This window comes from Capra hircus, chromosome 19 (genome assembly GCF_001704415.2).
Source record: "Capra hircus breed San Clemente chromosome 19, ASM170441v1, whole genome shotgun sequence".
Taxonomy (NCBI): domain Eukaryota; kingdom Metazoa; phylum Chordata; class Mammalia; order Artiodactyla; family Bovidae; genus Capra; species Capra hircus.
In genome coordinates, this window is record NC_030826.1 from 45,971,332 (window position 1) to 45,995,786 (window position 24,455).

At 47.1% G+C, this 24,455-nt stretch overlaps 1 protein-coding gene across 1 annotated transcript in view; it reads left to right on the forward strand.

The window, feature by feature from the left end:
* ITGB3 (integrin subunit beta 3) overlaps positions 1 to 24,455 on the forward strand; it is a 61,277-nt gene that overhangs the window by 20,957 nt on the left and 15,865 nt on the right. Inside the window, exons 3-10 of the mRNA XM_018065309.1 lie at positions 8,704 to 8,899; positions 10,198 to 10,450; positions 12,410 to 12,572; positions 13,202 to 13,363; positions 15,578 to 15,673; positions 16,085 to 16,174; positions 16,864 to 16,998; positions 18,567 to 18,996. Of these exons, the coding sequence (XP_017920798.1) occupies positions 8,704 to 8,899; positions 10,198 to 10,450; positions 12,410 to 12,572; positions 13,202 to 13,363; positions 15,578 to 15,673; positions 16,085 to 16,174; positions 16,864 to 16,998; positions 18,567 to 18,996 (1,525 nt within the window). The remainder of the gene's footprint in view (positions 1 to 8,703; positions 8,900 to 10,197; positions 10,451 to 12,409; positions 12,573 to 13,201; positions 13,364 to 15,577; positions 15,674 to 16,084; positions 16,175 to 16,863; positions 16,999 to 18,566; positions 18,997 to 24,455) is intronic.

Consider the following 24,455-nt stretch of genomic DNA (forward strand, 5'->3'; position numbering starts at 1 on the left):
TGGATGAGTGCAGACTTTTCGGCCCATCTGCATAGGGTGTGTTCTTGCGGGGCTGGATGCTGATATGGGTTGAGGTGGTATGCTTGTCTCTGGACTATGAAGCTAGCAGAGAAGTTGGCCTCACACTGAGATTCAGCTTGTGGTCTTGGCCTCGGTGGCATCATGTAGGGAATTAGAACCTTCCAAACTTGCCTGCTGGTAAGAATCAACTTGGGTGCTTGTTAAATATAAGGAAGTCCAGGATGAACCCTGAACCTGTTGCATTAGAATGGGTTGTTATTGAATATCAATAACAATAAACTAAAATGCTTTCCTTTTTCACTTCTTTCTGTTCTCTCCACACCTCTCTCTGTATGTTCAATTTCTTGTCCTCATCAGATGTCAATCAAGAGAACAATTTATTATTGTTAGTTATTGTTAATTTATTTGGAGGCATTTGTTAGCTCTCTCAGAGAAGGCAATGGCACCCCACTCTAGTACTCTTGGCCTGGAAAATCCCATGAACAGAAGAGCCTGGTAGGCTGCAGTCCACGGGGTCGCTAAGAGTCAGACACAACTGAACGACTTCACTTTTCACTTTCATGCATTGGAGAAGGAAATGGCCCAGGGACGGGGGAGCCTGGTGGGCTGCTGTCTATGGGGTCACACAGAGTCGTAGACAACTGAAGCGACTTAGCAGCAGCAGCAGCAGCAGCAGCAGTTAGCTCTCTGGGAGAGGGAAAAGTCACATGATATATTGTTCCTTGCCCTCCAAGAAAAAAGCATACAGTAATAGTAGTAATGGGGATTTTCCTGGTGGTCTAGTGGCTAAGATAACACTCTCCCAATGCAGGGGGCCCGGGTTTGATCCTTGGTCAGGAAACTAGATCCCACATGCTGCAACTATAGATCTCACATGCTGCAAAGAAGTTTGGAGACCCCATTTGCTGCAACTCTGACCCCGCACAGCCAAATCAATAAATATTTTAAAAAATAGCAGTTAATACTTACCTGGCAGGGGAGATACCATGATCACGAAGGTGGTTTTCCCAGGGCGAGGCTTATCCATTGCACTCCGGATGTGCTGACCCCTGCGATTTCCCCAAATATGGGAAACTCAATTGCATAATTTGTGGTAGTGGGGGACTGCTTTCCCCTGGAGGAAAAAAAAAAGTAGTTAAAATGGCAACAGTAGAAAAGAGTTACCTATTTAAACTTATTGTTTCCCTGTGTTAAGTTGCTTTAGTTGTGCCCAACTCTGTGGACTGATGCTGAAGCTGAAGCTCCAACATTTTGGCCACCTGATGGGAAGAACTGATTTATTGGAAAAGACCCTGATGCTGGGAAAGATTGAAGGCAGGGAGAGAAGGGGACAACAGAGGATGACATGGTTGGATGGTATCACCAGCTCGACGGTCATGAGTTTGAGCAAGCTCCGGGAGTTGGTGATGGACAGGGAAGCCAAATGTGCTGCAGTCCATGGGGTCACAAAGAGTCGGACATGACTGAGTGACTGAACTGAACTGAACTGAACTGTGCAACCCTATGGACTGTAGCCTGCTAGGCTCTTCAGTCCAAGGGATTCTCCAGGCAAGAATACTGAAGTGGGTTGCCATGCCCTCCTCTAGGGGATCTTCCTGACCTATGGATTGAACCCAAGTCTCTCCCATCTCCTGCATTGGCAGGCCGGTTCTTTACCACTAGTACCACCTGGAAAGCCCTTGTTTATATCAGATCAAAAGGACTTGAGTATATAGGACTTAGATTGAGATTTTTACATCTTGAAAGCATTTCCTGTTCACAGTTTTATTTTATCCCCTGACCAGCCCTGTGAAATAAGTAGAATAATGACTATTCGCACTGTGCTTCCCCAGTTTCTAAAATGGGATTAATGGAGAATGGGACTAACAGCGTGTGTCATTCTCCCAGGAGAGGGTGGGAATTCAGCTCATACAGAACGTGGGCTGGAGCCTCCCACCTCTGTGCTCCAACCCTTTCCCTGGGTCTGGGTTATTTTTGCCCTTTTTGTGTAACATCTGGTTTCACTAGGCACTGGAACTTGACCACTCCTCTCCGCCTCCTTCCAGCTTTCTCTCTGAGTCACCTGCACGCATTCCTTCTATCTGCTCAGCCTGGGTTATTAGGACAGGGAATGGAGCCCAAGTGTGTTGAGGTCACTGCCTTGGTGTGCTTCTGGGATAGCAAGCTCTCAGGGAGAGGGTGGCCAAGGAGCAGCCCTGTTAGGTTCCTGACCTCTGATGTCAGCAACCACGGAGGGAGGGGAGGAGAGTTTTTGTTTCTTAGTGTTTAGATTTCTAAAGAAATTCATAACAAACCATAAGCACTGTCAGCAAGGCTTAGTACTTCAAACTTTCTTCTACTAAACACTGCCTTGTTAGAAAATGGGGGTCAGGAAACCCCCTCCAAAACATTCTCTCCCTTTACGGTGCAGCTTGAAGATACCCGACAGCCTTGCTGTTCTCACTGTTTCCTGGGCTCTCCCTTCCCCCTCTCTCTTTCAGCATCTGTCTTACTCCTGGAAAGGATCAGCAACAGGGCATCTTGGTCCATCCAGTCATTGCCTTTTTTGGAAGGTTTTCTGCCTGGGGCTTTGTGGGCAGCTGGAATCAGAAGTACAGTAGGGAGTTTTGTGAGCAAGAAAGAGACTGCTTCCTGAGAGAGAAGGATTGGGAGAGACAGGCAGGAGCAGGAAGAATTAGAACACAAAGACGCTAAATGCTCATGAGTTCTCCTCTCTGCCGTTCTGCCCCGGGTGGAGCTAGGGGAGTGGGGCAGGATTTTCATCTCTCTGAGACTTGGAGGAGCTGTGATGTCCTCTTAGGATCTTCTGAACCAGGAAGGTTAAGTCTCGTGTGCTGATGCCGTTTCTCTACCTCTTACCCGTGAAACCGAGAGAGTAAGAAGGAAGCTCTTTCTGTGTTTTGCCCGGGCCAGGTTGGTGCTTGTGCTGTTTGTCTTAGTCTGTTCAAAAGTGCCATAGCCACAGTGGCTTAACAATGAACATTTATTTCTGACTCTTCTGGAGGCTAGAAAGTCTAAGACTGGGGTATCAGCAAATTCAGCATCTCCTCACTATGTCCTCAAATGGCAAAAGGGGACAGGGAACTCTTATTTTTTTTTTTTCCTTTAATTTTTGGCCATTCCTCTCAGCATGTGGGATCTTAGTTTCCTGAACAGGGATCAAACCTGAACCCCCTGCTTTGGAAGGTGGAGTCTTAACCACTGGACTGCCTGGGAAGTCCTCCAGGGAGCATTCTGGGGCCTCTTTTATATGGGCACAATACCTTTCATGAGGGCTCCCCCTCATGATCTATCACCTCTCAAGACCCCACCTCCTAATACCATCATGTTGGCGGTAAGGGTTTAGTGTATGAATTCTGGGGGGATGCAGAAATTCAGTCTGTAGGACTGTTGGTGTTGTTCATGGTCCCATCCATGCAGGGAAGCCCTTCTGCCTTTTAGAGGAGGGCTGGGCAGGAGAGTTCAGTTCAGTTCAGTCGCTCAGTCATGTCCGACTCTTTGTGACCCCATGAACCGCAGCACACCAGGCCTCCTGTCCATCACCAACTCCCGGAGTTCACTCAGACTCATGTCCATCGAGTTGGTGAAGCCATCTAACCATCTCATCCTCTGTCGTCCCCTTCTCCTCCTGCCCTCAATCTTTCCCAGCATCAGGGTCTTTTCAAATGAGTCAGCTCTCTGCATCATGTGGCCAAAGTATTGGAGTTTCAACTTCTTCAACATCAGTCCTTCCAATGAACACCCAGGACTGATCTCCTTTAGGATGGACTGGTTGAATCTCCTTGCAGTCCAAGGGACTCTCAAGAGTCTTCTCCAACACCACAGTTCAAAAGCATCAATTCTTCAGTGCTTAGCTTTCTTTATAGTCCAACTCTCACATCCATACATGACTACTGGAAAAACCATAACCTTGACTAGATGGACCTTTGTTGACAAAGTAATGTCTCTGTTTTTTAATATGCTGTCTAGTTTGGTCATAACTTTCCTTCCAAGGAGTAAGCATCTTTTAATTTCATGGCTGCAGTCACCATCTGCAGTGATTTTGGAGCCCCCTCAAAATAAAGTTAGCAGCTGTTTCCACTGTTTCCCCATCTCTTTGCCATGAAATGATGGGACTGGATGCCATGATCTTCGTTTTCTGAATGTTGAGCTTTAAGCCAACTTTTTCACTCTCCTCTTTCACTTTCATCAAGAGGTAGTTTAGTTCTTCTTCACTTTCTGCTGTAAGTGAAAGTGAAGTCGCTCAGTCGTGTCCGACTCTTTGCGACCCCGTGGACTGTAGCCCACCAGGCTCCTCTGTCCATGGGATTCTCCAGGCAAGAATACTGGAGTGGGTTGCCATTTCCTTCTCCGAAGGGTGGTGTCATCTGCATATCTGAGGTTACTGATATTTCTCCCAGCAATGTTGATTCCAGCTTGTGCTTCCTCCAGCCTAGCGCTTCTCATGATGTACTCTGCATATAAGTTAAATAAGCAGGGTGACAATATACAGCCTTGACGTACTCCTTTTCCTATTTGGAACCAGTCTGTTGTTCCATGTCCAGTTCTACCTGTCGCTTCCTGACCTGCATACAGGTTTCTTAAGAGGCAGGTCAGGTGGTCTGGTATTCCCATCTCTTTCAGAATTTTCCACAGTTTGTTATGATCCACATAGTCAAAGGCTTTGGCAGAATAGATAGATGTTTTTCTGGAACTCTGTTGCTTTTTCGATGATCCAGAAGATGTTGGCAATTTGATCTCTGGTTCCTCTGCCTCTTCTAAAACCAGCTTGAACATCTGGAAGTTCATGGTTCGCGTATTGCTGAAGCCTGGCTTGGAGAATTTTGAGCATTACTTCACTAGCATGTGAGATGAGTGCAACTGTGCAGTAGTTTGAGCATTGCCTTTCTTTGGGGTTGGAATGAAAACTAACCTTTTCCAGTCCTGTGGCCACTGCTGAGTTTTCCAAATTTGCTGGCGTACTGAGTGCAGCACTTTCACAGCATCATCTTTCAGGATTTGAAATAGCTCTACTGGAGTTCCATCACCTCTACTAGCTTTGTTTGCAGTGATGCTTCCTAAGGCCCACTTGACTTCACATTCCAGGATGTCTGGCTCTAGGTGAGTGATCACGTCATCATGATTGTCTGTGTCGTGAAGATCTTTTTTGTACAGTTCTGTGTATTCTTGCCACCTCTACTTAATATCTTCTGCTTCTGTTAGATCCATACCATTTCTGTCCTTTATCGAGCCCATTTTTGCATGAAATGTTCCCTTGGTATCTCTAATTTTCTTGAAGAGATCTCTAGTCTTTCCCATTCTGTTATTTCCCTCTATTTCTTTGCATTGATCGCTGAGGAAGGTTTTCTTATCTCTCCTTCCTATTCTTTGGAACTCTGCATTCAAATGGGTATAACTTTCCTTTTCTCCTTTGCTTTTCACTTCTCTTCTTTTCACAGCTATTTGTAAGGCCTCCTCAGGCAGGAGAGGGAGAAGGGCTTCAAGCATCAGGAGAGGTTTTAGGCAACAGATTCAGTATTTTCTGAATATGGATGGCTCCTTGTGGTTCAGTCTTTCTCCTGGAAACATGGCTTCCAGTCCCCTGAGGGGCCGGGAAGACAGGATGTTACCTATCCATCCCACACCTCCCGTATCCCCATCTAGCATTCTGTTCCCTACCTGCGGCATTCTCAAGTGTGGCTCTTCCCAGGACACTCTCTTCCACAGTCCTGATTCTCTGCCTTGATTCCCACTCTACATGGAGTGTAATACAACTTACCATTTTATCAGGTTAATCACAATCAGGCCATCTAGTCAGCATCGCACCTCTGCCCCTTCTGAGCTCTGCAACTCTGGGAAAATTACCTATTTTCTCCAAACCTTTGATTTCTTGCTTATTAAGATTGGGTTCCTCATTTGTGAAACCTCCAAGCCTCAGGTTTGTAATTTGTAAGAAAGCAATAGTTCCAGCATTATAGAAGTGTAATCAGAAGGACTACAATATTCCACGTACAGTGCTTCTTACAGTGCCTGACATGCAGTGTGTGTGTGCGTGTGTTAGTTTCTTAGTCATGTCCAGCTCTTTGTGACCCCATGGACTGTAGCCTGGCTGTTCATGGGATTCTCCAGGCAAGAATACTGGTGTGGGTCGCCATTTCCTTCTCCAGGGGATCTTTCTGACCCCGGGATCGAACCCAGGTCTCCCTCACTGCTAGCAGATTCTTTACTGTTTACGCCACCAGGAAAGTTACAGGTCAAAGAGTTTGTGTTGTGTGGTTGTCACTTTAAAATGCTCAGTGAAGACCGTTGAGAAGCAAGGCCAGTGTTTCTTCTGCAGAGACCACGGTCTGGCTCAGAGGACGTCCCTCCACTCATGAGTGTGCACCCAGCCCCGGGCAGCCTCGGGACAAGGGCCTCAGCCCTAGAGGTGGAGGCTGAGGGTGAGCTTGGTGGTGTCTTGATCCCGTGTGAAAGAGATCAGGTTTCACTCATTTTAAGAGGTTAATGACATGCAGTACGTACTCCGTAAATGTTAACACGCGTTGTTCTGGGATGTCGGTAGGGTTATTCAGCTGCCTTCTGAAAGTGGTTGTGAGAGGGGGTGGCTGAGGGTGTGGGGGATTGTTGGACTGAAGGCCTAGATGTTGTGAAATAGGTCTCAGGAGAGGTCTTCTAGCTTTCCAGGCAGTCCCCCCACAAGGCTGGCAAGAAGCCCTAGTGGGCTTGTGTCCACAGAGTGCTGGCTAGGTTTGCTGAATGTCAGAGGAGGAAGAGGCTGAAAGCATCATGTCATCTAAGCCCTCTGACAAGGGTGAATGGGAGAGGAAACTGAGGCTCAGTGGAGTGAAATGACTGTCTGAGGTCACGTGGCTGGTCAGTGGCAGACCTAGGATCGAACCCATTTACTGATTTCTAGTGTCTTTTCTGACACAGCGTGTCCCCCTGTTCAGTGCTTGGGTGGGAACACACACAGAGCTCCAGAGGGTGGTGGGACACATTCCAGGGTGTTTGGAAGGGTGCTCAGCCTGCCCTTTGGCCAGCATGAGGGAGGAAGCTGAAAGTGATAAAACAGGCTTGGGTTAGTGGCCTGACATCATGGGATTTGCCTAAGCTTGTGAAGTTTATTCATAATTAATTTATCCAGGAACTATTAATAGAACGTCTTACAATAATAGCTAACATTTATCGTGCACTTACCCTATGGCAGGCACCATACCCTGTGTTTTACAGGTACTGCCTTATACCGTTATCCTGTGGAACATCCTTGTGAATATGACGAAGCAAGGCCTGGAGAGTTTAGGTCACTTGCCCTGGTAACTAGCTAGTAAGAGGCAATGCTGAGCTGTGGTCTCAGCCCATCTGTGCTCTTAGCTCCTACTTACTCTCTGTTCTCTCCCTGTATCCTCCCCTATCACCTTGGTGGCCAGCCTCAGATTGGGTGCTGGGAATAGAGGGGAAAAGAGCTACACATAATCCCTGCTCTCATGGGTCTCACACCCCAGCAGTGTCTTAACACAGTGGCTTCCAAACTGTTTGGACCCTGACTCACAGAAAGTACATCGTCTTCCTTTCTTTCTTTTTTATTGGAGTATAATTGCTTTACAATGTTGTGTTAGTTTTTGCTGTACAACGAAGTGAATCAGTTCTATGTATACATATATCCCTTCTCTCTTGCCTCCCTCCCACCCACCCCTCATTGCAGAGTGCTGAGTTGAGCTTCCTGTGCGTTATGGCTTCCTACTTGCGATCTGTTTGACACATGGTAGTGTGTATGTCCATCCTGCTCTCCCAGTTTGTCCCACCCTCTGCTCCCCCAACTGTGTCACTGTTCTCTATTTTGCATCTCTATTCCTGCCCTGGAAATTGGTTCATCTGTACCGTCTTTCTAGATTCTACATATATGCATTGATATATATTTGTTTTTCTCTTACTTCACTCTGTATGACAGGCTCTAGGTCCATCCATATCCCTACAAATGACCCAATTTTGTTTCTTTTTATGTCTGAGTAATATTCCACAGTATATGTATACCATATTTATTATACAGTTTATACCCCACTTCCCAATATGTAAACCTTGCACAAAATATTTACTTTTACTACTTATATACTTTGATACTTTCTATTCTGTTATGTTGTTGTTTAGTTGCTAAGTTGTTTCTGACTCTTGGGACACAATGGACTGTAGCCCACCAGGCTCCTCTATCCATGGGATTTCCCAGCAAGAATGCTGGAGTGGGTCACTGTTTCATTCTCCAGGAGATCTTCCTGACCCAGTTATCAAACTCCTGTATTGCAGGAAGATTCTTTACCACTGAGCCACCTGGGAAGACATTCTATTATGTTGTATTTTACTTAATTAGTGGGTAGTTGAAACCTACTATGTTGATTTTTCCAACCCACAGGTAGGTTGCATTTTACAGTTTGAAAAACTGCCCAATAGGCATCTTATTGTACTGCCCCTCTTCTTACCTGCCAATCCAAGAACAGACACTCACCTAACCTTTCTGATGCCTTAATTTCCCCATTCTGTACAACAGGCCTAGGTACTGTCTTAGGAAGGACCACACGTGTTCATTGATGTTGGTTTAGCTCCAAAGTGCTGGGTAAGCTCTAGGCGGTTGGGAGGTGGCAGAGGCTGCAGGAAGCAGAGAGCCACCATTGGTCTGATCACAGGACTTGCCCCTGGACCTCTGTCTTACAGGCGCTGCCTCCAGGCTCGCCCCGCTGTAACCTGAAGGAGAACCTGCTGAAGGATAACTGCGCCCCAGAGTCCATCGAGTTCCCGATCAGTGAGGCCAGAATCCTGGAGGCCAGGCCCCTCAGTGACAAGGGCACTGGAGACAGCTCCCAGATTACCCAAGTCAGTCCCCAGAGGATTGCCCTCCGCCTACGGCCAGGTAGGGAGCCTGTGGACGTGGCTCATGAGGAAATTGTGGTGGGAAGAGAAGGATGTGGGGGGAGGTATGAGCAGGAGAATGGAAGAAAATGGAAGGCTTGGGGACCTGGAGTCCGAAGATCGGAGTCTGAATCTTCACTCTTCCATAGATTAGCTGTTTGACCTTGGGAAAGTTATTTAACCCTGCTGACATTGTGATGCTTAGTCGCTAGATCGCATCCCACTCTTTGTGACACCATGTAGCCCACCAGGCTCCTGCGTCCATGGGATTTTCCAGGCAAGAGTACTGGAGTGGATTGCCATAAAAATGTCGGTTTCTTGTTTTCTTCAATGTCTGTTTTACCGAGTACATAGCTTTCTCTTGGGGCTCAAATGATATATAAGATGAGGAAGCAGTTTATAAGACCCTTTTCCATGTGAGATTGAGGCAAGGCCATGCATAGGGACAGAGAAAATAGGGGCGGGAGACCTTCAGAGGGGGTAAGGATTAAGCTAAGAGACAGGCTTTTCAAAGCACTGATACTGACTTTCCAATTAAATCAAGAATTTAAGAAAGAGAGTTTTATGTGCAAGGCATGTGTTGGGTACTGTGCAATTCCGAGAAGAGTGGAACACAGTTCCTCCCTTTACGGAGTTCGGAATGTAGTAACTGCCAACACTTCTGTGATCCTGGGTGGTAAACCCTTGGGACCCAGGGATTAGACAGATGGAGATTTAGAGACAGTGAAGACTTTTAGAATGGAAAAGAAGAGGTTAAAAATAGGCGAGTTAAGAGATTGGAAGAGTAATAGAATCGCAAGGGGAGAGAAAGAGGAACGAGGGCTTTCAAGTTCGGTTTGCTCAAGAAGTTACTTCAGGGAATTCCCCGGTGGTCCAGTGGTTAGGACTTGTCACTTTTACTGTGGTGGCCTGGGTTCAGTCCCTGGTCAGGGAACTAAGATCCCATAAACCACATGGCACAGCAAAAAACAAAACAAAACAAAAATTTGCTTCATCGTAAATATGTCCAAAGGCTTCCCTGATAGCTCAGCTAGTAAGGAATCCACCTGCGATGGAGGAGACTCTGGTTCCATTCCTGGGTCAGGAAGATCCCCTGGAGAAGGGATAGGCTACCCACTCCAGTATTCTTGCCTGGAGAATCCCATGGGCAGAGGATCCTGGCAGTTTACAGTCCACAGGGTGGCAAAGAGTCGGACACAACTGAGCGACTGAGCACAGCACAGCCCAGCAAATATGTCCAAATCTGCTTAAGTCTTAGAGGAAGAAGAGGAGAAAACTTAATGTCCTTCTGCCTTACAGATGATTCGAAGATTTTCTCCGTCCAAGTTCGGCAGGTGGAAGATTACCCTGTGGACATCTACTACTTAATGGACTTGTCTTACTCCATGAAGGATGACCTGCGGAACATCCAGAACCTGGGTACCAAGCTGGCCTCCCAGATGCGTAAGCTCACCAGTAACCTGCGGATTGGCTTCGGGGCCTTTGTGGACAAGCCCGTGTCACCATACATGTATATTTCTCCACCAGAGGCTATCAGAAACCCTTGCTATGAGTAAGTCTCTCCTGTAGAAGCCAGGGTAGCATCTCTTCCCATTGCCCCACATGTGCCCAAGTCCTGCTTCTTATTTCTACCTCCAGGTTGGCTTTGTTGGCTGCCTTCTGGCCACATTGTTTCTCCTCTTTACCAAGGTCTCCCTGTCTGGCAAGCGGGCTGACCCACTGACTGTGTTAATAGTTAATAATCAACCAAAATTGTTAATAATAAACAAGGCTATTTGGAGACCTAGAAAGGAAATTCATTAGCTTCCTGCTCTAGGTTACAAATAAATAGTAGACAAGAGAGAATAAAAGAGAAATGAGACAAAACGTAGAGAGAGAACTTTATGGATAAGTAAATAGAGGAGTTATGATTTCAGAATGATCGATTCCATTGTTATTGTCCTCCTTATCTAGAAGGTGGGTCCTACAGGGTTAAAATGCAAAGAATTAAGTCCTAGAGGAATATGAAAGAGTGGAAATGATATTTTTTGAACCATCTAGCATAAATGGATGTGTCCCTACTTTGAGACTTTGGCTTACAACTGAATGGTTTATTTATTTAATTGGTGGAGAGACTGTGCAAATTCATGAATTATAATTTAAAATAATGGTTATCAAGTCTGTCAGGGTACGGCTTTACTTTTTAGATTTGAGAGTTATGTGGGTTGTAAGTTTACCCAGTAAGGATGTCAACTGTGAGTTAAAGAAATAAACCAATGGAGTGGGGACAGAAAAAAAAGAAAAAACAACTATGTCCTGTTTGACACAGATCTATTAATTTATTGATAGCTCAGAGACTTAAAGTTATTGATGAACTTTTGCTTATTGTTATGTTAATGTTACTTTAGAGAAGTGTTGAGTATAAGGTATTTAGCAATAGCAACCAAAGCCTCACTCTGATCTGAGAACCTTCCCCATGTTAACTCACTTAAACCTTACAGTTAAAAGACGCTTGCTCCTTGGAAGAAAAGCTATGACAAACCTAGACAGTGTATTAAAAAGCAACGACATTACTTTGCCAACAAAGGTCTGTAGAGTCAAAAAAATCTGTATAATCAAAGCTATGGTTTTTCCAGTAGTCATGTATGGATGTGAGTTGGTCCATAAAGAAGGCTGAGTACTGAAGAATTGATGCTTTCAAACTGTGGTGTTGGAGAAGACTTGAGAGTCCTTTGGACAGCAAGGAGATCAAACCTGTCAATCCTAAAGGAAATCAGTCCTGAATATTCATTGGAAGGACTGATGTTGAAGCTCCAATACTTTGGCTACCTGATACAAAGAGCTGACTCATAGGAAAAGACCATGATGCTGGGAAAGATTGAAGGCAGGAGGAGAAGGGGACAACAGGGGATTTGATGGTTGGATGGCGTCACTGACTCAATGGATATGAGTTTGAGCAAGCTCTGGGAGTTGGTGGTGGGCAGGGAAGCCTGGTGTGCTGCAGTCCATGGGGTTGCAATGAGTTGGACACAACTGAGCGACTGAACAACAAGGCTTCACAACAACCCTTACTAGCTATCATGTCCCCATTTGTTTTATAGGTTAGGAATAGAGAAGCTTGCCTAGGGTTCCATGACTAGTAAGTCCAGGAACTGGGATTTGAATCAAGGGAGTCTAGTTCCACAGTTTACCCCCTTCTCCTCTGAGCTAGGTGGAGGTTAGTTCAATGTGATGCCTAGGTAATTTGAAGGGTTGAGAGTCTAAACTCTCTGGATAATTCTAGCTTCATAGAACTGGACTGGGTATACCACTTTCCACATCTCTCTCCCTCTTTTCCCTCCCATTCCCCAGGTAGTCTTTTCTCCACCCCTATCCCTGGCTACACCGCATGGCATGTGGGATCCCTTAGTTCCCTGACCAGGGATCGAACCTGCATTCCATTGTATTGGAAGCACTGGACTGCCAGGGAAGTCCCCCTCCCTGCCGTCTTTTATGTCAGATGTCTGTTTAAATCATCTCCTTCCCTCCCTAGTATGAAGGCTACCTGTTTGCCCATGTTTGGCTACAAACATGTGCTGACACTAACTGACCAGGTGACCCGCTTCAATGAGGAGGTGAAGAAGCAGAGTGTGTCACGGAACCGAGATGCCCCAGAGGGTGGTTTCGATGCCATTATGCAGGCTACCGTCTGTGATGTGAGTTTGGAGGGTGTGGAGTGCCAGGTGTGGTTGGTGCAGACCAAAATGGGGAGGAAGTGGTTCAACGGTGGGGATTTCTGGGTGAAATACAAGATAGGAACTAAGCAGAGCTTTGTACAGTATGAGCAACATGTTGCTGCTGATAAACAACCTCTGCTTGTATTTGCTGCCTGGCCAGAGCTGATATTTTTTTGAACCTTAGGGGACCCACATGCTTACTGGGGAGAGCATCTCCCCACCTTCTCTGGAAGTGTATCTGAGTCCAGGCTGGGTTCACTTAACCTCAGAGAATTGGGCAGATGTTCAGGCAAGATTTCTTCTAGCCCAGCCCAGCTCTGTAGATGCAGGTGGGTTTTTGGATGGGCCATGTGATTCTCATTGAAGAAGTTCTATTTGGAGATGAAGTGGGTGTCTTTCAGCTCCTTGAGCTAGTGAGCTCTGAGACTGTTTTTCTAAGAGAACAGAAACTGCTGAGTTGGATAACTCCAACTTGTGTTCCAAGGACTGGGACTGAGGCCATTCTCCAGCCCATGTCTAGCCCTTCAGATTGGGAACTCCTTGGGTCTTTGTTTTGTACCAGTGACATAGCTAAAGTTGCTGTCTTTCACCTTTTTTTAAAAAAACAGGAGAAGATTGGCTGGAGGAATGATGCCTCCCACTTGCTGGTGTTTACCACTGATGCCAAGACCCATATAGCGCTGGATGGAAGGCTGGCAGGCATCGTCCAGCCCAATGACGGGCAGTGTCATGTGGGCAATGACAACCATTATTCTGCCTCCACTACCATGGTGAGATTCTTTTTTCCACTTATGGTTCCTATTCACTATGGCCAGGACTGCCCTAACTTAGGCAGAGTCTTTGTGTGAATATGAAAATGACAGGCCTTCCTCTGGGCAAGATACAGGGCTCTTTGCAGCCTGTCTTCATCCAGGGTACAACCTGCACAACCATTAGAGATGGTCCTGGCTGGGGTCAGTGTTACTGCTACCCCCACTGCCTCCAGCACCAGATTAGCCCCTTCTTGAAGCATCATGCTCTCTGTGGTTATTGGAAGAAGACAGAGGGAAAAGAGACAAAGACTGGCCAACCACGGCGAGCCAGTCCTGTGAGGAAAGGATAAAGGGCTTAGAGTCATTTAGCTGGAATACAAGGGCTAAAGGATGGTTTAGCTGATACATGAGAAGACTATTTAAAGTTAAAAACTAAAAAATTTTATTATTATTTTTTAATATGGAAAACCCTTAAAGATATTTTATTTATTTATTTGGCTGCATTGGGTCTCAGTTGCAGCACTTAGATCTTTGATTTTCATTGTGGCATATGAACTCTCAGTTGCAGCATGTGGGATCTTAGTTCCCTGACCAGGGATTGAACCCAGGGCCCCTGCATGGAGAGCCTGGAGTCTTAGCCACTGAACCATCAGGGAAGTCCCAAGAAGACTTTTTTAAAAGTTATTATTTTTTTTTGAGGTAACGTTGGTTTATAACATTATATGTTTCATGACGTACATCAGTATCTTTCTACTTCTGCATACACTTCACCATTCTCACCACCCCAAATTTAGTTTCCATCTGTCACCATACGGTTGATCCTCTTTACCCATTTCATCTTCCTCCACCCCTTCCCCTCTGGTAACCACTACTCTGTTTGAGAAGACTCCCTAGAAGTTGTTTTCTATGTCCACAGAAGGTAAAACAAAGGAAAGCAATTGACATGGAAACAAGAGAAATTGCAGTAAACCATAAAGAAAGTGTACAGGCCTGCAGAATACTGATACTCTGAGTATATAGGGGGAGATGGGAACTCTTCATTTCTTAAAGACAGTATAGCAATTACTCCATCTAGGTGGCTTAAATGTACACCTGTGTAAGGGTAGGAACCTGAGTTTCATGATCTCATGAGCTCCCTGAAAGGTCTAGGATTCCAGAGATATGTTCATAATTCGTCAGCACTGCCTTTTTGGCTTGAGTTTTTGGTATCAGCCATATGCAGGTTGAGCACTACCAAGCTATGAGTGAGTCTATAGTGACTGACATCTAGTCTATGCAAGGCCTTGGGGCTTCCCTGGTGTCTCAGTGGTAAAGAACCTACCTGCAATGCAGGAGACTCAGGAGACGTGGGTTCGATCCCTGGATTGGGAAGATCCCTTGGGGGAGAGTATGGCAACCCATTCCAGTATTTTTGCCTGGAGAATTCCATGGATGGAGGAGCCTGGCGGGCTACAGTCCATGGGGTGGCAAAGAATTAGACATAACTGAAGCGACTGAACACACACACACTAGACATGCCCTTACTGGGGTTGGAGAATGTTAACAAGACTATATGATGCCCTGCTCTTAAAGAGTTTTTGATTTAGTTAAGAAGATATGGTACCAATAACAGAAGGTGCATGATTAATGCTAATTAGGTGAAACATTTGATAAAGGCTTTAGGTATTCAAAAGAAGAAAGCTCATTGTGAACTGGGGTGGTCAAGGAAGGCCTCCTGGCAAAGGTGAGACCTGAGCTGGATCCTAAGGAAGGAGGGTTAACAAAAAGAAGTCCACTTCAGGTGGAAGAAAGACAGGGTTCCAGATAGTGGTGAGTGAAAGGGGGAGAGAGGTTGCATGATGACTGGAAAGGAAAGTTGAGATCGCATGGCAGAGTACTGTGAGCACCAAGCCAAGGCATTTGTCAGGAGCCGCAAAACAGGAGTAGGCGTCAAAACGACGAGGCCTGGAAGTACCTGGTCCAGGAAGCTGCTCCTTGGTGTGGCTGCTTCACATCTGAGTATGAAGAAAGAGGTGTTTAGTTTTGATACTACAAGCCTGTATCTCTTCATCTATCCTGAGTTCACACCTGAGTTTGTGTTTGCTTCTCATTGTCATGGGGTGAAAAAGTTAAAGCCCCACCACTGCCTGGGCCATGGCCCCAGTCAACCAAGTCCTAAGGTTTAGAATCCAGGGATGTATGTGAATAGACTTCTTACTTCTTAACTAATTCCCACATCCTCCCTTTTTACAGGATTATCCCTCCTTGGGGCTGATGACTGAGAAGCTATCCCAGAAAAACATCAATTTGATCTTTGCAGTGACTGAAAGTGTAGTCAATCTCTACCAGGTGGCTATACCTTCGGGGCTTCCTGGAGTGGGAGTGGGGTCTGTGATGGGTGGACCTATCTCAGGGAACCAACCCAGACTACCTTTGGCCATGGTCCCCAATCAGGAAAGACCTGGGAGCTAATGATTACTTTTGGTGAACCTCTCTCCTCCAACCTTGAACCTAGAAGGATGGGTGTATTGATGTTTGCAGAGGTGGAGGAGAGTAATTTAGTGGGAAGAGTGGTGTGAGAGGTTCTCTGTAATTTTTCTCAGGGCTGAAAAACTGCTAGATATATTCCTGGCAGTGATAAGTAAAATATCCCATCCCTCCCTCAATTTTCTTTTCAAGACCCTCCATCTATTTGGGGAGGGCTTTTGGAGATCACCACCTTTATCAGTCGCTCCTGGATATCTTTGTCTTCTTTTCTAGAACTATAGTGAGCTCATCCCAGGGACCACAGTGGGGGTTCTGTCTACTGATTCCAGCAATGTTCTCCAGCTCATTGTGGATGCTTATGGGGTAAGTGTCTTAAACTGGGAATAGACCCGCTAAGAGTCCACTGCCCTTGGCATTACCCAGGAGGCCTCAGATTTGGGAGTCCTGGCAGCTAGTCCACCATGCAGCCTTGACTGCCTTCTTCTTGTGCTTCTAGAGGCTAGGCGAGAGGCAGCACTGGGAGGAGTGCAGCCTTCTGCAACAGAAGTGGCTCAGGAGGGGATGGAGGGAGCCGTAGGAACAACAGAGGAAATGCTTAGAGAAGGTGAAATGGAAAGAGACAATGGGGATGATGTTAAGGAGCAGGGCCCTGAAACTGGGAGTGGGTACAGACTGAGGGAGAGCTGGGCTCCAACAACAGAGGAAAGAGGGAGCTGAATTATGGGGAATGTGAGGCTGATGAAAAAGTAGGTAGAAAGTGGTACTACTCAAGGTGACCAGTATCAGCACTCCTGCAGGAGGGCACAGCTGGTTTAGATTTTACCCAGACTCGCCTAGACACAAGTGGAGAAAGAGCGAGAGCAGGTCTTGGGCTGGAAGGTTAGTGGGATACAGGCTCCTAAGGATGCTGTGGCAGCTGGCAGGTGGACCTCAGCGTTTAGGGGGGTAGGTGAGTCCAGGACCACCTGGTGATTTTTGCTTGGGATGTAATTGGCCCCTACTTGTGTCCTCTCAGCCCGTTTACTTGCCTTCTTTTGCCCCTTTTTGCTCAGAAAATCCGCTCTAAAGTAGAGCTGGAAGTGCGTGACCTCCCCGAGGAGCTGTCCTTATCCTTCAACGCCACCTGTCTCAACAATGAAGTCATCCCAGGCCTGAAGTCTTGTGTCGGACTCAAGATTGGAGACACGGTGAGGTGGGCTGGACAGGGGCTGACTCTGAGGCGTTCGCCTTGGCTCGTGCCCTGGAACCTCTGTGGGCACCCACCCCTTCCTTCCCTGTACTTTCTTCCTGAACGTCCTTACAGGTCAGATGTAATGGAGCTGCCAGCCTTTGCCTCCGAGGCTTCTGTTGCCTAAACTTTCTCCGTTAAGTAACTTCCGTATCAGGATTTTTTAAAAACTTGCACTTAGGTGACTATTTATGCACAGTCGATTGCAGGTGATAATATTTCTTGCCTTCAGCCCCTTACTGGTCTCCACCCTCCTCTAAAGTAATGCCTCTCTTTGCTTCACAATGTAAATGGAAATGTCATCTGTAAATATTTATTGAGCCCTGACTTCGTGCCAGGCATTGTCCTAGCTGCTGAAGATTTGGCAGCCAACAGAATAGGTGAAAATACCCACCATCATGGAATTTCAGAATGCAAACGTTCATTTTGCCTCCTTAGTCCCTCTGTGGCTTTCCTTCCCTAGTGGTTCATTCTCCTCAGCTTCTGCCTTAGGGGAGAGGGATGGTGAAAGGGGTGGGAAGAAAAGAGGGGCTTATCTATAGTTATATCATCCATGTCTGAATTATTTAATGTCTATATCTATCCCTCTTTCTGTCTATATTCTAGGCACATGTGCACACCCCCTAGTAAGAAACATTGGCCTGAAACATGTTTGATTGCACAAGTGATGAAATGTCATATGGAAATTGAACAAGGATCTCCCTGGTAGTCTGGTGGTTATCACTCTGGGCTTCCACTGCAGGGCGCATGGCTTCGATCCCTGGTTGGGGAATTAAGATCTTGCATGCTGCAAGGTGGGACCAAAATAAATAAAGAAAGAAAGAACAACAAAAACTGTAAAGAAATTGAACAGTAGGTCTTGAACCTGAGGTTGGCCACTATGTGACACTGTATGGGTTAGGGTTAGGGCTACCGTTGTTGCTGTTTAGTCGCTGTCATGTCTGATTCTTTTGTGGCCCCATTGACTGTAGCCCCACCAGACTCCTCTGTCCATAGGATTTTCGAGGCAAGAATACTGAAGCGGGTTGCCATTTCCTTCTCCAGGGGATCTTCTCCACCCAGGGACTGAACCCGTGTCTCTTTCATCTCCTATATTGGCAGGCAGATTCTTTACCACTGAGCCACCCGGGAAGCCCCAGGGTTACCATACAATGCCACAAAATAGTGCTTTGTGTACCTTGATATTATGTAATCAGCTAGTTTAGTTGGCCAAAGGCAGAGTGTTTATAAGATCATAGGTTCTGCTCTGCTTGAACTGGTTTATTTATTTTTTTAAAAAAAAGCTATCTCGTGATTATAAGCCATGTCTACACCCAGCCAGCAGGTCACAATGGCACAACTGTCCCCAGGTCTTGCTTTGGCTTTGCAGACCCTGGTAAGTGGCAAAGCTGAGGAACTTTGGCTTGCAGGGGACAGGACACCCAGTTTGAGTATTCCTGGGCAGGGCAGGGAACAGCTTCTTTCCCTCCAGCACTGGAGTGTCAACAGGGTCCCCTGTGTCTGAACACGATCTTACTTTCCGTCCAGGTGAGCTTCAGCATTGAGGCCAAAGTGCGTGGCTGTCCCCAGAAGAAGGAGAAGTCCTTCACCATCAAGCCTGTGGGCTTCAAAGACAGCCTCACTGTGCAGGTCACTTTCGACTGTGACTGTGCCTGCCAGGCCGAGGCTGAGCCTTACAGCCACCGCTGCAACAATGGCAATGGGACCTTTGAGTGTGGGGTGTGCCGCTGTGGGCCTGGCTGGCTGGGGTCCCAGTGCGAGTGCTCGGAAGAGGACTACCGCCCCTCGCAGCAGGACGAGTGCAGCCCCCGGGAGGGCCAGCCCATCTGCAGCCAGCGGGGCGAGTGTCTCTGTGGCCAGTGCGTCTGCCACAGCAGTGACTTTGGCAAGATCACGGGCAAGTACTGTGAGTGTGATGACTTCTCCTGTGTCCGCTACAAGGGGGAGATGTGCTCAGGTGAGTGGAATTGCACATGCCTTCCATCCTGGTACCCACACACACTCACGCATCTGCAGCCTCTGGAAATGGATGCAGGCTAGGGCTTGAGGTGGGCACAGGGTGGCTCAGGGGCAGAGGGAGCTGATGGTGTTCCACTCCAAGGGCAGGAAATAGAAGCGAGGTTCTCTTTAATTCCCCTCAGCTCCCTCTGTCCTTTTGCGAGGGACACAAGGAAGGAAATGAGTGTCTGCTTTCAGAGGGTGGGAAAGAGTGGGGAAAATTGAAAGTGAAGATAGTTTTTTCCTTTTCTCTCATTTGCCCTTCAGCTCACATTTTAAGTCACTGGTTTCTAATCTTTTTGAGGATATGAATCAACCCCTTTTTTAAATTAAAAAAGTTTTTTTTTTTTTTTTTTTTTTGCCATACCATGTGGTATCTTAGTTTAGTTCTTCGACTAGGGATCGAACCTTGCCCCCCTCCCCCGCATTGGAAGGGTGGAGTCTTAACCACTGGACCATCAGGAAAGTCCTCCAACCCTTTTTTTTACTTAAAAAAAAATCACTGACTAATGCTAATTAGAATTTTAGTATACATAGGTTTGGAAACTACATGATGTCAGAATATGTAATGAAGTTAGTAATGATTATTTTACATGAATTTATATTTTCATCACACAACATGTGGAAAACAAGTAGTGTCTTTGCAAGATATTGGAGCACATTTAATGAGCCAGTACACGTAGGAGAGTGACTGAAAAATAGTAAGTGTTGGTACTATTAAGTGTTGGTACTATTTTATTATCACTGTTGGTATATTATTACTTTTTGTACTCTAGATCTCTACAGCCCAAACTGGTGGCTATTTAAATTTAAATGAATCAAGTTTAATGAAAGCTTAAGTACAAAGTTTAAATCAAATTAAATAAAAAAAGTTAGTTTCTGTGTTCCTCAGGAGCCATGTGTGGCTAGTTGCCACCGTATTGCACAGCACAGATGGTTTTTGGGGGTGCTGCCACAGACAGTCCCAGACTGCAGGCTGCCGCAGACAGTCCCAGACTGCAGGCTGGGGACTATGAGTTTGAATCCTCCTACCTGCAGGATGCTGAATTGTTGTCTACCTCATTACAAAATTCAGTAAAATCTTGAGGCCCATGAGACTCTCAAGCTGGTTTCTGCTTACCCCAAAGCCCACTCCTGGGGTACTTCCCTAGCTAGAAGTCCAACTAAGTTAACATGATCCTTATCTGCAGACACACTGACAACACTCCCAGAGGCAGTTAGGCAGTCTGAGTTGTTCCTGAGCGCTAGGGATACATTTTTGCTGGGCTGTAGTCACTGTGGCTTAATCCCCATTGTGAGAGAGAGACTGAAGATATCTGCAGTTTGGTTGGGACCAGTTTGCAGTTGTATTGTGTGGCCAATTGAACAGAGAGTATCCCTGGGTTCTGGGGTGATCAAGCCTATGACCCAGATGGGCTTCGCTTGCGCTGGGGCTCTAACCAGCGGAGCTAATCTACCCAGGTGTTCACTTTAACATTGGCCTTGAGGAAAGCTTGATGAGAAAGGTAAGTGTGTGTCATTCTAAAGCATACCCAAGTAATATAAAAATGGCTTCTATCTATTACCTACAACATTGTTTACTCAAGTCAACAAAATTTGAGAGACTGGAGAAAAATGGTATCAGAGAAAAGGAATACTGTTCCTAGAATGTTAAAATCTTCAATTTGCGGTAATATTTTATAGCATATGAGACTGATCAAATTAAATATCTTCTTATACCAAAAAATTGATATGAGAGAGATTAGGGGAAAGAGAGATCAGATATGCACGGACACCCAGACACAGCCAGCAATTTGAATTCAGGAGTGAGGCAAGAGTTTCAGTTCCTTTTCTCAGGGGTCCCCAACATCCGGGATCTAATGCCCGATAATCTGAGGTGGAGCTGATGGATTAATAATAGAAATAAAGGGCAGAATAAATGGAATGCTCTTGAATCATCCCCAAACCATCCCCCCCAACCCCAGTCCATGGAAAAATTGTCTTCTGTGAAACCCATCCCTGGTGCTAGAATGGTTGGGGACTGCTGCCTTCTAATATTTAACAGTAATTTATGTCATATCCAGGGCTCCCTGGTGGCTCAAACAGTAAAGAATCCATCTGCAAGGCGGGAGACTTGGGTTTGATCCCTGGGTTGGGAAGATCCCATGGAGGAGGGCATGGCAACCCACTCCGGTATTCTTGCCTGGAGAATCCCATGGACAGAGGAGCCTAGCGGGCTACAGACCACGGGCTTGCAAAGAGTTGGACACAACTGAGCGACTAAGCGCACACACGTCATATTCAAGGCACCAAAGGGAATCGTGAAGTTTGACATGGAAGACACATGAGGAGAAGGTTGGGACTGAGGGAAAAAAAGTTCCCCCTAGGAGAGGCTTACACACAGACCATGACGGCACCAGGGTGGGAGGGAGGCCCGCTGCTACTCTATGGGCTGATTGTTCCTGGTCTGATGTGGGGCATGTGGGAGGGATCCCAGCCAGAGTGTGTTTCCTTTGGCTACCCGCCCCACTGAAGCCGCAGAACAAAGGCCCTGGGTCAGCAGCCCTTATTCCTGCCTCCCAGCCGCACAGGAACAGCTCGTCCCCAGTGAGCTCCAGCCCATCACACGAGAGAAGCCCAGGCAGCCACTGCAGCTCTGAGGCCTCCCTCTCCCTTCCTGCCAGGGTGTTGGGTGCCCGCCGGCCTCAGGTCTGGACCCTCTGTTGCCGTTATCACATCCTCCAGGGACACATGCTTGCTGAACACCTGCTCTGTGCCAGGCCCTCGGTCCACATGGGTGCAAAGGGGTCATGTGTGGTTCCTGACCTGGCGGGGCTTATAGCCCAGCTCATCCTTGTCCCTCCCTGCCTAGAGCTGCTGGCCTGGTCTGTTCTTTGCTCAAGCAGGGGCTCGGGAGTGCAATGACTTGGCCATGGTCGCAGCCCCTGGCTGTCCCTGTCCCCTCCTCCCCACTGGAGGCATGGTCTTTGTGGTTGCATGGTATCAGCACCCCTCAAACCTCAGGGCGTGGGCATCCTTGTCCTCAAGGGATTCTTCCCCTGTCACATCAAGGTTTTTTCCCAGAAACTGTCCTCAAGCAGGATACATTATTGATATATAATCCTAAAGAATGTAGAGGGAAAAAAAGTTTGTCCTTTCCTCCTCCTTGAGAATTCCAGATCCCTGTCTCCTTGGGGACCCCCGGACTTCTTATCAACCTGCCTAGGAATTGACTCTCTCACATGAATGCTGATCAGGCACCCATGTGAACCAGGTTCTGTGCTGTGTGCCATAGTGTTGTGGGACAGAGAGGCACGAATAAGGGACTTCCTTGGTGGTTTAGTTGTTAAGATTCCAAACTCCCAATGCAGGGTGACCCGGGTTCGATCCCTGGTCAGGGAACTATATCTTGCAGGCCGCAACTAAGAGTCTTCATGCCGCGACTATGACCTGGCACAGCCAAAAAAAGAGAGAGAGAAGCATGAATAAGACAGTTTTGTCATAAACTTATCCAAGGAGAATTCACAGCACAAGGCAGAACCTGCTAGATCCCAGAAGTGAAGTGTCCTCAGTGAGTGTTACAGAGAGACTCACTGTGGACAGGGGAGCCATGGGGGGCTTCATGGAGAAGGTGGGAAGACAGAGAAAGGGCTGGCCCATAGAGGAGGGCAGTGGAGTGATGTGTCAGCCCAGAAGGTCAAACTGTATGGGGGAGTGGCTGCCTGACCTCTGTCCTGAGACCCCTGCTCCTCCCTTTCCTTCCCCTCCCCCACACCTCCCGGGCCACCTTCTTTCTCTCCCTCCTCTTTCTCACATTTTCTTTTCGTTTTCCACCCTCCTCCCCTGACTTTCTTGTGAACCGCTTTTGCTGGAGGGATGCCAGTCCTGTGACATTACCGCACTTTGGCTTCCTTTTAAAGCTTGACCCTGCTGGAGCCTTGGAGCCAGCCTGCTGGCACTGGCCTGCCACTGTCCACTCCCAACCTTACTCCCGGGCTGGCCTGTGGGCCGTCTTCTCAAAGATCACTTTGTTTAGCCTCACAAAGGAAACACTATGAGACAAGGGTTTCTGAGGAGACTGAGGCCTCTGAGTGCTGCCAGGCCTCTGTGGGGTCCGCTTTTCCTTATCCAGGAGGCATGGTCAAAAGCTGGGTGTAGTGGACACTGTGGGGGTCCCACTCTGCTGGCTGGCCCACCCATCCCCCTGCCGCTGGTACGGCTGCTGGGAATACCTCACAACTGTACCTTCTCTGGAGAATTATTTTCAGCTGACAAGAGCTGGATGGCCCTCAGACCTTGGCTAGTGACTGGTGGACAAGGGCTTACACAAGGCCAGTCCCTTTGCCTCAAGGTTGCTGTGGTGCTGGTCATGCCCATCAGCCTGCCATGGGATCAAGCTGAGGGGAGTTGTCAGGCTGAGACCACATTCCTGCCAGCTTTTTTTTGATGTGGACCATTTTTAAAGTCTTTATTGACTTTGTTACAATATTGCCTTTTGTTTTTTTGGCCACTGGACATGTGGGATCTTAGCTCCCCAAACAGGGATTGAACCTGCTCTCCTTGTGTTGGAAGGCGATATCTTAACCACTGGACCGCCAGGGAAGTCCCCCTGTGAGCATTTGACTCCTGCCCTGTCCTGCTTCCCTCCTTCCCTTCTGCGTCCCCAGGAAGTCGCTGGGACAAGAATTCTCACCACAAGTCATACTTACAGGGAACCCAACCTCAAAATGCAGTCTATCTTCTTTCTTCATCCTTCTACCAGCCCAGTATCTCTGCTCTCTAGATCAGGGGTTCCTGATCTTCGGGATCTAAGGCCTGATGATCTCAGGTGGAACTGATGTAATAATATTAGAAATAAAGTGGAGAATAAATGTACCAGGCTTGGATCATTACAAAACCATCCTTCTACCCCAGCCTGTGGAAAAATTCCTTCCATGAAAACATGATGTCTTCCACTTTTGACCACGGTGCCAAAAAGACTGGGGACAGCTGCTCTAGATGTATTAGGTTGGCTGAAAGTTCATTTGGGTTTTTACCATAAGATGATATGGAAAAACCCCAGTGAGCTGTTTGGCCAACCCAATATTTGGCAGCTGGGGTCACTGGGGTTATGTTTCCCATCCTTCTTGGGAAACAGACACACACAGTGAAGGTGTGTCTGAGCCTTGAATGCCATTGTGGTTCCCAGAGGATTATGCTGGTATCACTCATCCTTTAGTGGGTGATACCAGCCAGAGGGACCTATAGTGGCCAAGAGATATTAATCGGACCCCCGGGGTCACTGGGTAGCAGGGGCTGTGCCAGCTCATTGCTGTCTGAGTCTGGCTGTGTACCATCCTCTCCTCCACCATCTTGGGGCCCATCTGCTCACACAATGGTTTGGTTTTCAGATCAATTCATGTTACTTCCCCCTTGCTCCCTGCCTTTCCTCTGATTAAC